Genomic DNA, 12,617 nt, shown 5'->3' with positions numbered 1-12,617 from the left:
GATGCAGCAGTTTTCTCTCTCCAGCAAGCTGCCCTTTGTGCAACTACAGTGGGCCCTCGACTTAAGAACTTAATCCGTTCTGGAAGGACGTTTGTACCTTGAAAAGTTCGTAAGTCGAAGTACCATTTCCCATTGAAATGCATGGGAACGGAATTAATCCGTTCCAGCATTTCAAAAAAATACCAAAATAAAAATAAAAAGAGCACATTGGGACTGCAAAAACACACACACACAAAACCAGAAACATAATCCCCCCAGTCCAAACCCACCCTCCAAAACTCACACAGAAGTTTTTTTTATAAAAAGGACTTACCAGTCTGAAGCCTGCCGGTGCTCCACTGCCTCCGCGCGGCCGGGGGTGAGCAGCCAAGCACCCGGCCAGCTCTAGCCTCCCAGCACTAGGTGAGCTTCAGTGGCTCCGAAGCCAAAAAGGCAGGGAGAAAGGGCAGGAAATTCAAATTTCCTGCCCTTCCTCCCTGCCTTTGGAGCTTTCAAAGGGCTTCCTCCGATGTCAGGGAAAGCCCTTTGAAACCTCTGAAGGCACTGATCGCAGCAGCGGGGACCCCCAGGGAGGTCTCCCATGGTGGCGGGCAAGCCCTGGGAGACCTCCCTGGGGGTCCCCCCCGCCGCAATCGGCGGCTTCGGAGCTCTCAAAGGGCTTCCCCCCGACATCGGAGGAAGCCCTTCGAAAGCTCCAAAGGCAGGGAGGAAGGGCAGGAAATTCAAATTTCCCACCCTTTCTCCCTGCCTTTTGGGTTCATAACTCGATCCGTGTTCTCAAGTAGGTCTACTACTCGCGATGAGATGGGGTTCGTAACCCAAAATGTTCGCAACTAGGGCCGTTCGTAACTCGAGGGCCCACTGTAGTTGCATGCTCACTACAATGACTGTTCACAGCCTACTGGGTGGGGGGAACAACTTGAGTAACTGCCTTTGTACTCTGCATTTCTACAACTGGATTCTGGCCACAGCAATTAATTATAATTCCAATATACTCAGACAGGAGAGAACGGTCTCTGTTTAAGTCTGTTGAGCAGCTGAATTATTGTGCAGCAGAGGAAAACAACATCCTACAAGGCAATTCTAAAAATGGAGGCAGCTCAAACAAAATGTTTTAACTTTGAAATTGAATTAGCACCAATTTTGGCACAGATTTAGCATACAGTCTGCTCTAGCTCAATGTTAAGTTTGGGGACGTTTGGGCAAAGAATATTAAAGTCATAATTTTTTAAAATGTAAAACTGTTTCCTTGCCCCTCTGTGGAAACAACCAAACCTAAATATCCCGATTTAAAATAGTTCATACAAATTTAAAAGACCATTTTAAAAAAAATCTGGAAAGAATCCAGGCTGCAAGAGCTGAAATACCGATCCTCAAAAAAGGCCCTTCCAAAGGGAAAAATCGACCACTTTGTTGTAAGACCGAACATATGTGGGACAGGCTTACCAACAAGAGCATTGTTGTAGCTTTGTGAGCCAGAAAGGAGATGTCTGGAGGGCAATTAAAGGTCACATAAACAGTCAGAAGACAGGTTTTCATTGAGAAATCAAAGGAGGGATTTTTCCTTGCATGATGCCACTTTGTGAATGGTAGTGAGCATAAGAAGCTAGCCTTTAAACCAGTGGTTCCCAACCTTGGGTAACATGACTGCAGTTCCCAGAAACCTTGGCCAGCACAGCTAGTGGTGAAAACTTCTGTGAGCTGCCAACCAAGAACTGAATATTATTTTCCTTCCAAATAAAGGCTCCAACTCTTCTTTTTAAAATCTCTACTTCAACTGACATTTTAGGGAGTTTGTTTAGTCTCATTCAGGCATTAATTCATTCAGAAAAGAGTTAACTTTACCACATGAGTAGGCACAGTGTTCTAGTGTCACCTCCTGCCTGTTGATGTCGCCATAAGAAAGAGCCGGTTTGAAGAGCAAACCGCCGACTACACATGGAGTCTCTCTGACATAATTGGGGCTATGGAAAACCAAGGCTACCAATTGCATGGGGAGACTCCAATTGCAGCAGTTTTCTCTTCGTGCTGTTTCCTCTTCTTCATGCAAAGAGAGCAACAGGCTAGTTGTGGGCTAGCATCCTCTCCCAACCTTTTTCTGAACACATGAATACAGCTAATCAAGACATTCCCAGACTGGGCAGTTTTCCTTTTTTTCATTTTTATGTTTACTGCTATTATTTTTATTTGTTTAATATTGCATTGATTAATTTATACTTTGTCCTGTTGTGGTATTGTTTTGTTTTATACTCTGTTTTGTTATACTATGTAAACCGCCCAGAGTGTCCTGGGTTGCCAGATGGGCGGTACAGAAATCAAGTAAATAAATAAATAAATACTGTAAATAAAATTCCCTCTAATTTTCAGCCCTTCTGGGAGGGGCTCTGCATCTCTCTCATGAACCCCCCCCCAGGGTTTCATCATGACCAGAACCAAAGTGCATGGAGGAGGAGGAACCCTGTGCAGAGGGGGGCAGAGTCGCATCCAATCGCACAACTCAGAGCAGGGGTCCTCAACCCCTGGTCCGTGGACCAGCAGTGGTCCGTGAGGACACAACAGCCGGGCTGCGGGGGACATGAGCGGCAAGCATTACAAAAAACAGGGGGAGTAGGTGGGCTCTCCTGGGTTGGAAAATCCGCTGCTGGTGGTGCCTCCAAGCCCATGGAGGCTTCTGCTGGTGGGGGCAGGATGGGCTCAGGTAGTGGGGGCACCGCTGCTGATTGGTGTCGGAGCGCTTTACCTGTGGGGCTGGTGGCGGTGAGCAATGCCAAGTGGCGGCGGCAAAGGCGCAAGCAAAAGGAAGATCCCAGAAGGAGGGGCCAGCCCAGGACCCTCCAATCTTCCCGAGGAAGGGCAGCCCAATGGCCCCAGAGGGGAGATGAGTCCTCTTGATGGAGCCCAAGCAGCAAAGAACAAAGGCAACAAGTATTTTAAAGCTGGGAAATATGAGCAAGCCATTAAGTGCTATACTGAAACCATCAGTTTATGTCGCCCTGAGAAGAATGTTGACCTTTCTACCTTTTACCAGAACAGAGCTGCAGCATATGAGCAGTTGCAAAAGTGGAAAGAAGTAGCCAAGACTGCATGAAGGTTTATTCCTATTTCATTTCAAGGGGGCTCATGAGCTTCTAGGCTTTCCCTGCTTGTGTGCACTTGTTTTTACTTCTGTTCCTCACTCATTATACTCTGTGATGCAGGTGGCCAAACCTAGTGGGACTTAATATCAGAAAACCCATGCAGTGTAAGGCCAGAATTTTAATCTTTTCTGCATGAAGAATGGTGGCAATGGGATATTATTTGCTAACAATATTTTTTTATCACATCCCTCAATATTCCTCCTCCCAGGACTACCACCCAGTAATATCAAAGCAGATAGCCGACAGATGAGATCAGAGTTAAAGCATACTAGATTGAGAGCTGAACAAACGCAGGCAGTCTTAAACCTTTGGGGAAATGGTACAGCACCAAAATGATGTAGTCGTTTGCAAGGAGAGGGAAGGGGTATATGTCAAGGGGAAAAACAATGAATTGTTGGAGAGAAAATTGATTGAATAAATGATAAAAATATTATTAATGCTAGCCCTGAGGGTGAAGATGACACTGGTGTAGTATGTAATTATATATATATAATTAAACAAACACCCAACCTAAACAACATAAACCTAACACCACAATAAAATACAATTATTTATATATATGTATAAAATACATATATATATATTCATAAGCAGGGTGAACGCTACAAATACACTAACTAATCCAGATAGCTTTAGCTCACATATGAGAATCCCTCACACATATAATCTAACACAGCCATTTTCACGACATAGACATGTTTTCAGCACTCTAGTTCTAATCCATTCTGTACAATTTGATTTCCAGGTATGAGGGCTAAACAACTAATTATGCAGGGAAAAGGCAAAAATCGAAGTCCTTTTTGAGGAACAAAACCAACAGACAAATGCCAAACGAAAAGGTATTTATACACTGTACACTATTCCATCTACCCTTCCAATTCTACAACATCTAATACATTGATGCCATGTTGATATCATGGTATTATACAAATTAAACCAGGCATTATGGTAAGGAGACAGGTAGTTTGATGTATGGAGGCTGCATTCAACAGCCAAACATTCACTACAATGTCTAAATTGGGACATGTATAAACTAGTTAATTCTTTTCTTGCACAATTGTAATTTCAGTTGCAGGACAGAGTTCAAATGAAACTGAAGTACAGAAAAAATTAAGTTCCAATTTGTAAGCTTTGCAAGTCAACTTTGATGAGAGATCTTTAACAAAAGGAATGTGATAAACTACAAAGAATAAGCAAACTGACAGTGCTAATTAGTTTTTTAAAAAATTAAATTTACAACATTAGACAATAGTTTCCAATACACCATTCTAGAATTTCCGTTTTATGGTGGTTTAAATAATTTCTGGTCTTGAAGCTAAATTTCAAGTAGTTCAGGTTCAATCTAACAGTTCAAGTTAAATAATACCTATGAGAAAGAATGGAGATGAACATAAAATACTTGCCTTAACAAAGTTGTCAGGGAACATGCCCCTTCTCCCATTTAGCTCTCCCTCTAGCCATCCTTCCTCTTCTAGTTTTTTCACATTCCTTATGATTTCACCAACTCGAATGGTTAGTTCATCGTCATGCACAGCATCATAATCATACTCCACGACATATTCAACTAGGATAGAGGGAAAACTGGTCAGTATACCCTTCAAATATGTAGAAATACAGGTCATATACTTTTTCTTTCTTTGTTTGTCTTTCTTTCTCTCTCTCTCTTTCTTTCTTTTTAAACTACCCTTTCCCCCCCCAAAAAAGACCTATCCCAAAAATAAGCCCCAGTTAAATGAAACCCTACCCTCCACCATTGTGTAGCATTGTGCAACAACTAGAAGATGATGACATGACTGTAATTGAATAAATGTAGATTGTTGTACATGAAAAAAAATAAAACATCCCCTGAAAAAAACCCATAATGCATTTTGGAGCAAAAAATAATATAAGACCCTGTCTTATTTTTGGGGAAACACGGTATAAACAGAACACAAAGCACCATTTCCCATAGGAATACATTGAAACGCGATTAATCCATTCCAGATGAGGGGGAAACCCCACTGAAAAACAAAAAAACTATTGCAAGACCCATTGGAAACGCTATTGATCCATTCAGGCCAGGGGGAACAACACAGAGAAAAGCAAACAAAGACTGCAAGACCCACTGGAAATACGACTGATCCGTTCTAGCTGGAAAAAAACCAGAAAGCAAACAAAGACACCCCCCTCCAGCCGGAACCCACACTGCAAAACCCTGTACTCACTCAGAACAGGCATTTTAAAAAGCAGAAAGCAGTACCAGGCAGTCTGATGCCTCCTCCAAAAACACACACTATAACCACTGGGGCGAAAGAGCTACAAAGAAGCAGCCTCTTCGATGACCAACTGTTAGCAGTTCAAATTGCCTGCCTTTTTTCTGGTTGTAACTCAAAGCTCTGGTCGCAAGTCAAAGCAAAATTTTGCAGGCAGAGCTGGTCGTAACTCGAAATGGTCACAAGTCAAGACGTTCGTAAGTCAAGGCACCACTGTACTGATTGCAATTTCCCCTTCACTCCACTGTGGTGGAGGCAAGAGCAAAGATTTATCATTTAAGTGATGACTCCGCTACAATCTGCTGAGCCACTGTGCAAGGCACAAAAACCTTTCTGGATTGATGCACTGGCAACCCTATATGCCCTTTCTTCTCACAATCCTCTTTATGTTGGCGACAGGAAAGCTCTCACACAATACCAGAACCAAGTGACATCCACTCCAACTGAGTGTTGGGAGAGTGAGAACAGACAAAAGAAAGTATTTATTTACCCAGTGTGCTATTAGTCTGTGGAACTCCTTGCCACAGAATGTGGTGATGTCACTTGCCCTAGATGCCTTTAAAAGGGGATTGGACAAATTCCTGGAGGAAAAGTCCATCGCCGGTTACAAGCCATGATGGGGATGTAAAATCTCCAGGCTTAAAAGGAAGGTACTTCAAAATGCCAGATGCAGGGGAGGGGTATCAGGATATAGGCATCTAGCTGTCTCGTGTGCTCCCAGAGGCATCTGGTGGAGCCACTGTGAGATACAGGCAGCTGGATTAGATGGGCCCTTGGCCTGATCCAGCAGGGCCCTTCTTACAGTCTTACCGTGTTTCCATGAAAATAAGACAGGGTCTTATATTAATTTTTGCTCCAAAAACACATTAGGGCTTATTTTCACAGAATTTTTTTATACTCCTGTCATATTCTTCTGGTTGTGGCACAATGCTGCACAATGGTGAAGAGCAGGGTTTCACTTAACTGGGGCTTATTTTGAGCATTCTGAAAAATCATACTAGGGCTTATTTTCAGGTTAGGTCTTATTTTTGGGGAAACAGGGTGTGTATCTTTGAGAATGGATTATGTGCTCGACACCCACCTGTTGTTGTGATTGAATGGGCAGGTGAACTAGAGGCATCCATTCATTGGCAGAGAAGGCATCTGCCAGTGGGAATGAGGGGAGACTGCCCTATCTCCTCCCCCCAGCACACCTGCAGATACCTCCAAAGCTGTTACCTACAATCAGTGCTGATATCAGCAACAGGAGGCAGCACTAGGATCCAAAATGTCATGATACAGTTAAGGTTGAAGACAAGTTTTCAAGTTTGTGCCTGCATGAAAGCAATGGTGACGACTGTGCTTCACTCCTATCTTACTGCCTTTTCATTACTTACAACTGTTATTCAGAGCTGCAGTTCTAGCTCTCAGTCCTATCACCTTCTGAAAGCTGTGCCTTTTATCCAAGGAAACAATGCAGAACTGCAAATATGTTTTTTTCTAATCCTGATTCTTTCCTGTTAAAGATTAACTTTAGGAGGAACAATAATGATCTTGAAATATGTCTGGGGGGGGAAGGTCTAAGAATTGGCACATTTATAACGCTTTGTTGTGTGCAGGAATTGACTTTTTAAAATACAGACTTAAATGGACGCTCCCTCTCTTTTATGACTAGGTGTGGTTTCACTAGAGATTCAGATAACAGGTTGGAAAAAGTTGATTTTACATTGTTTAGGAAGGAAAGATTTTTCTTCCCAACGTCTATAATTATGTGTTTATAAGTTTCAAAAACCTGGGAGACCTACTTCCCAACTAAAAACACTCCCTTCAGTATAAATCAAAACTGATAACTATTGTTGCAACTATTTCTCCAAAAGCAAGGACATTCAGACAATAACTCAATCTCACCCATCCTGATTCAAAACATGGGCACAATGATGCGCATTTCCAAATTTCTACAGCAGGTAATCATATACAGTGAGCTCCATTCTTCTACTGTCTTAAAAGAGAACACTTCCTCCTTAAAATCAATTGCTCTGGATTAGGAGATAATGAATGGCCAGTCATGGAAAGCATTGGGTAACCATAGTGTCTCAGGGCAGGTAAGGAAGGAAGGAAGCTCTGCAGAAGGTGAGGAAAGGTAGCACTGCTTACCACACAATGCTTAGGTGCAGGGTACATTGAGGGAAGTATGGCAGTGGTGATATGAGGAAAGACAAGTTTTGCAGTTTTTTGTCCCTCATGTCCTGCCATCTGAGACAAACACCACCTCTCTCTGACTAATGATAAGATCGCCTCTGGATCTGAAGGTATTTGTCCTTCACAAAGCTGAAGTGACTGGCTAAGTACAGAGCGACAAGATGTTGGAGATCATATAGCCTCATTAGGATCAGCATTCCTGGTGACTTGTATGGGATGATAGTGCAGACAGAGATGTTAGAACAGAAAGCCATTCACAGCAACTAAAATTGTTTTCCCTGGAACCTGCTACATGAATTGTAGTTTTTTTCTGGAAGTTTGTGGTGCCCCTTAGTCTGGAATACTGATGGCATGTGACCTGAAAATTGAGTCCTGTTTCTAGACAGTACCACTATTATAGTTCAAATGCCCAAGAAAATGAGGTGTCCACGGTCAACCAGTCTGCGTATTTGACAATTAAATGGAAGGTGCCTGACTGAAGCATTCGTGGTGGGTCCTTCTGGTTTTGGCCTTGTTCATTCATGAAGAATTCCTTCATCAGGACAGGTAGCACCTTCTGGCATTCAAGTATCATATGGCATTTCTTGGTGGCACTGGAGAGCTGCCTCTTAATCTCCTGTACATAATCTAAGTTTTTCATGAGAAAAAGTTTGTTTTTTGTTTACACATACCAGCCAACTGAGTGAAAATTCACTACTCTGGGTGGTGTACACAAGAGAATTAAATCCACAACAAATACTTTCACCCCTTAACATAAAAATAAAATAACATAATAACATACTGAATAACATGGGAGAACAACAGATTGCCAAAAGTATGCCAAAATCCACAAGATAAAATGTCAATGGAAAATTAAACTCTGGAAAAAATGATGAAATACCTAGTTCAGTGGCAGGATTTTTTAAAGAGGTCTCCTCCTCTGTTGGCTTCTTTAATTACAGTGTCAGGATTGTTCTTAAGTATCTATTGACAGAGAGTGGATTTCAGAAGTTCTTCACTGGGCTATAGAGAATTGCAAGGTCAAAGTATGGAGAAACTAATGTCAAGTAGTCTTGGGAGATAGTAATTGTAGAGCAAATGTCAAGAGGATACATTGCAAAGAAAACCGGAGTACTATTTTTGAAAATAAAGTTCCTGATTTATTACCACATAAAAAGTATTAACAATGCCATAATTGGAGGAAGTGTTCTGTGGATATGTAAAGCCTAAATCCTGTTTTGATTACTAATTAGTAGTTTCTCTAAACACAGCTCAGCAGCTGTGGACTTATTTTGTGGAGAATAAAAATGTATGTACTGTATTTCAATGCTACATTATACTAGGATTTTTCTTACCATTAGGAAATGTACATGATTTACCACTTTGTTTTGTTATAACTCTGCTTGCAACCTGGTAAGTATTGGAACCGCAAGAACATATCATATAAATGTCTAGGTAATGTAGCAAAAGAAGCACAGTATACATAACAATTTCCCAAAGAGGAAAAACCTCCAGCAAAAAGAAAAAAGTTACAAATGAAGCCATACCCTCATGTGGAAGAAGATTCAAACCACATATCAGCTTTTTCCATCCTCATTTAGAAAACAGTAACATTAAGGCATCCTTTTTGTACCTTAACTTTCATTCCAAGTAAATACTACAGCACAATTCTACTGATCACATCACCCATGTTGTAGCACATTGCTAGTAGTGTGGCAGAAATTGAATTAAACAGAAGGCCACTGTGATGGACAGTCCAGATGTCACGCCTGTCCATCATGTTAGAAACCTGATGTGGGCAGAACCAAGGGGGGGGAGAGGGAAAAAAAGGAGGACAGTTGGAATCAGTTAGGGTGGATAGTTAGGAAAAGTTAGGACAAGGGAAGAGTTAGAGAAGAAGAATAGAGATATATAGAGAGATAGATAGACAAGGAAGATAGGATTTAAAAGAGAACACTTGGAAAGTTAATGTATGAGAGAACTGAAAGAAGTAAAGTAGTTTAGAAGTAAATTAAAAACATGGCTATTTAGGCGTGCTTTCCCTCCTGCTGTATTTTAATATCTATATTTTTACATCTTGGATTTTCGTATGTTATTGGTTTTATTGTTTTTAAACTTTGTTATGCCGCCCAGAGTAGACTATCTGTCTAGATGGGTGAGGTATAAATCTAATAAAATAAATAAATAAAATACGTGAAAGTTGTAAGAATTAAATAAACTGTTACACCGTGCTTGAAAACAAATATAAATGAACCAACATATGTATAAAGCAAAAGAATTTTAATGAATTGTAACTATGATTTTCTTTGTGTGTTTCACCTGTTAATCTTTAAATAAACATTGTTATATTTGACATCAGTGATTCTGTGTTCATAATTGGTAATTGAGGAAGTAATCCTCTGGTGGCAGCATAATTAGGGAGAAAATGGTCATACCCGAAAGCAAATCTGTTAGGGAAAACAAACAGAGGAGCGGGGGGGGGGGGTGAGGTGTGTGACAGCCACAGTTACTTTACTAGTCCAGTGCAGCTTCTCATGCATCCTACTAATGCAATTGGAATAGTAGGGTGCATGAGAAGAACTCTGCATGTACCGTTAATAGAAACCAACCAACAGAAACCCAACTTCACTAAGACTAAAATATATTCCTTTAAATTGAAAAATAAGTATCTCAGAAAATTCAGTTTGCCTGGAAGAGTGAGTGAGTGAGTGAGTGAGTGAGTGAGTGAGTGAGTGAGTGAGTGAGTGAGTGAGTATGTATGTATGTATGTATGTATGTATGTATGTATGTATGTATGTATGTATGTATATGTATTGAGATGTATACCCCACACAAAGGTCTTCAGAGAGATTAGAGGTTCCCAACCTTGGATAACCCAGGTATTCATGGACTTCAGTTCCCAGAAGCCTTCACCACCAAGTGTGCTGGCCAGGCTTTTGGGGAGTTGCAGTCCAGGAACACATGGGTTATCCAAGGTTGGGAACCACTGAACTAGATCACTGTTTTGCCCCCAAATACCTAGGTGTTACTGTATGCTGAATTATAAGAAACAGTGCCAAAATACAAAGCAAGTTTTCTGCAAGGAACAGTATTCTCTGAAAGCTATCAGGAGCCAACTGAGGCAAACAAACACCCTTGGCCTATCTCGATGCAGTACAGTTCATCCCATGTAAAATAAGTAAACATAACTCTGAATGAAAGCTTTAGAATCTTTACAGGATGCCTGAAGCTAGTCCAGATAGATAAAATCAATTATCTAGCAGGAATTCTGCCCAGTGACATATGGAGAGAGGTAGCAGCTAATACTGAGAGACTGAAAGCATCCAAATTACATGCACATCCACTCTTTGGCAACTATCCCATCCAGATTAAAATCAAGGAATATTTTTTAACAACTGAATCTTGAAGAAACGGCAGAGAATGCCAGGACTATAATGTAGAAAGAAAGAACCGCCTCTTAAAATGCATGGAACCCCAGGAAAATCTAGTCCCTGCTCACAAGCAGCACTGGGTTACTTGGAAACCTCTTATCAAGATATGGGCTGGTCTTGACAGAATCAAAGTGAACCTAAGAACATGAGGGTTTTGCACTGACATAGTTGATTGCAAGTGCAAAGAACAGGTACCTTCATAGTATGCTTGTCGCGACTGCCACCTCCTCCTACATCACCACAAGAGATGACAGGTCACGATCCTTCACACACACACAGTACTTCGCTGCCACCAACCACACATAAACCTGACACTTCAGACTATGTATGGATTTTAAAAATAAAAATGATGTTTTATTGATTACAAACATAAAATGTAAATCAATGAATAAAAGAATCACTTGTTATACTATATTTATCAGACCTTAACCCTGCACAGTTCTTTGTTACTTAACACACAGTTACCTAACCTATACCTAACCCTCTCACTCTCTAATTCCCCAACAACAACCACCTCCTCCCTCCTTGTACACCCCCCTTATATACACAAGCTCCACCCCTATAAGACCCACCTCCTGCCCTGCCATAGGCCAGGAAACTCCAGCCTTAGCCAAGACAGGCAGGTGACGTCATGGCACACGTCACATACCTTCCCCCTTTAATAAGTTGTTTTGTGGGGGAAAGCTAAGGCGCTTTTTCCCCAAAACAACTGCAACAAACATCATTTATCATCACAGTTTAACACAACTACAAATATACTTACACTTCCTCCACACAGGTAAATAAAAACATGCAATGCAAAACATTTATCATTACACCATACATAACTTTCCAAACACTTTACATTGCCATATACCATACACAGAGTCCATAAGTCCTTTAGGTGTTGTCTTCCAGTCTTCTGGATAAGGCGTCAGCCACACAGTTTATAGTCCCTCTGACCACCTTAACCTCGAAATCATAGTCCTGCAAAAGAAGCGCCCACCTCATCAGTTTACTGTTCTGTGATTTCATAGTCCGCAACCACGATAGAGGTGAGTGATCAGTGCACAAGGTAAAATGTCGACCCCAGACGTAAGCCTTCAGCTTCCGGATCGCGAAGATGATCGCCAAACACTCTTTCTCGATGGTAGAAAGATTCTTCTCCCTGGGAAGCAACTTCTTGCTCAGGTACGCCACTGGATGTTGGTCTCCGCTGTCATCCTGTTGGCACAGTACCGCTCCCACACCGGCATTAGACGCATCTGTGTAGATGATGAACTCTCTGTTGAAGTCAGGAGCATGCAGCACTGGATGGTTGGTTAGAGCATCTTTCAGCCGTCCAAACGCCATCTCACACTCTTCTGACCAGGAAACGCTGTTGCTGCTCTGCTTCTTTGTCAGGTCTGATAAAGGTGCAGCAATCTCACTGAAACCGGGTATAAACCTTCTGTAATACCCTGCCAGACCTAGAAAGGACCTCACTTTCTTTTTAGTGGTAGGTCTGGGCCACTTCAGGATTGCTTCTACCCTGGCCTCTAAAGGTTTGATTAGGCCTCCTCCCACTATGTGACCTAGGTACTTCATCTCTGAGTTACCTAGCTGACACTTACTAGCTTTAACGGTTAAGCCAGCATCTTTCAATCTTTGTAGCACTAACT

General features: G+C 41.6%; 1 protein-coding gene across 4 annotated transcripts in view; it reads right to left on the bottom strand.

Annotated features, from left to right (window-relative positions):
* CD2AP (CD2 associated protein) overlaps positions 1 to 12,617 on the bottom strand; it is a 155,593-nt gene that overhangs the window by 123,768 nt on the left and 19,208 nt on the right. For 2 of the 4 annotated variants that reach the window (XM_073004553.2, XM_073004551.2), the window contains exon 2: positions 4,537 to 4,701. In XM_073004553.2, the coding sequence (XP_072860654.2) occupies positions 4,537 to 4,701 (165 nt within the window). Of the gene's footprint in view, positions 1 to 4,536; positions 11,134 to 12,617 lie in introns of those variants that run through there. The other 2 variants (XM_073004547.2, XM_073004555.2) reach the window with 1 other exon arrangement.

This window comes from Pogona vitticeps, chromosome 1 (genome assembly GCF_051106095.1).
Source record: "Pogona vitticeps strain Pit_001003342236 chromosome 1, PviZW2.1, whole genome shotgun sequence".
NCBI classification, from domain to species: domain Eukaryota; kingdom Metazoa; phylum Chordata; class Lepidosauria; order Squamata; family Agamidae; genus Pogona; species Pogona vitticeps.
Note: the sequence above shows the minus strand (reverse complement) of the source record. Positions and strands in the feature narration are given on the sequence as shown.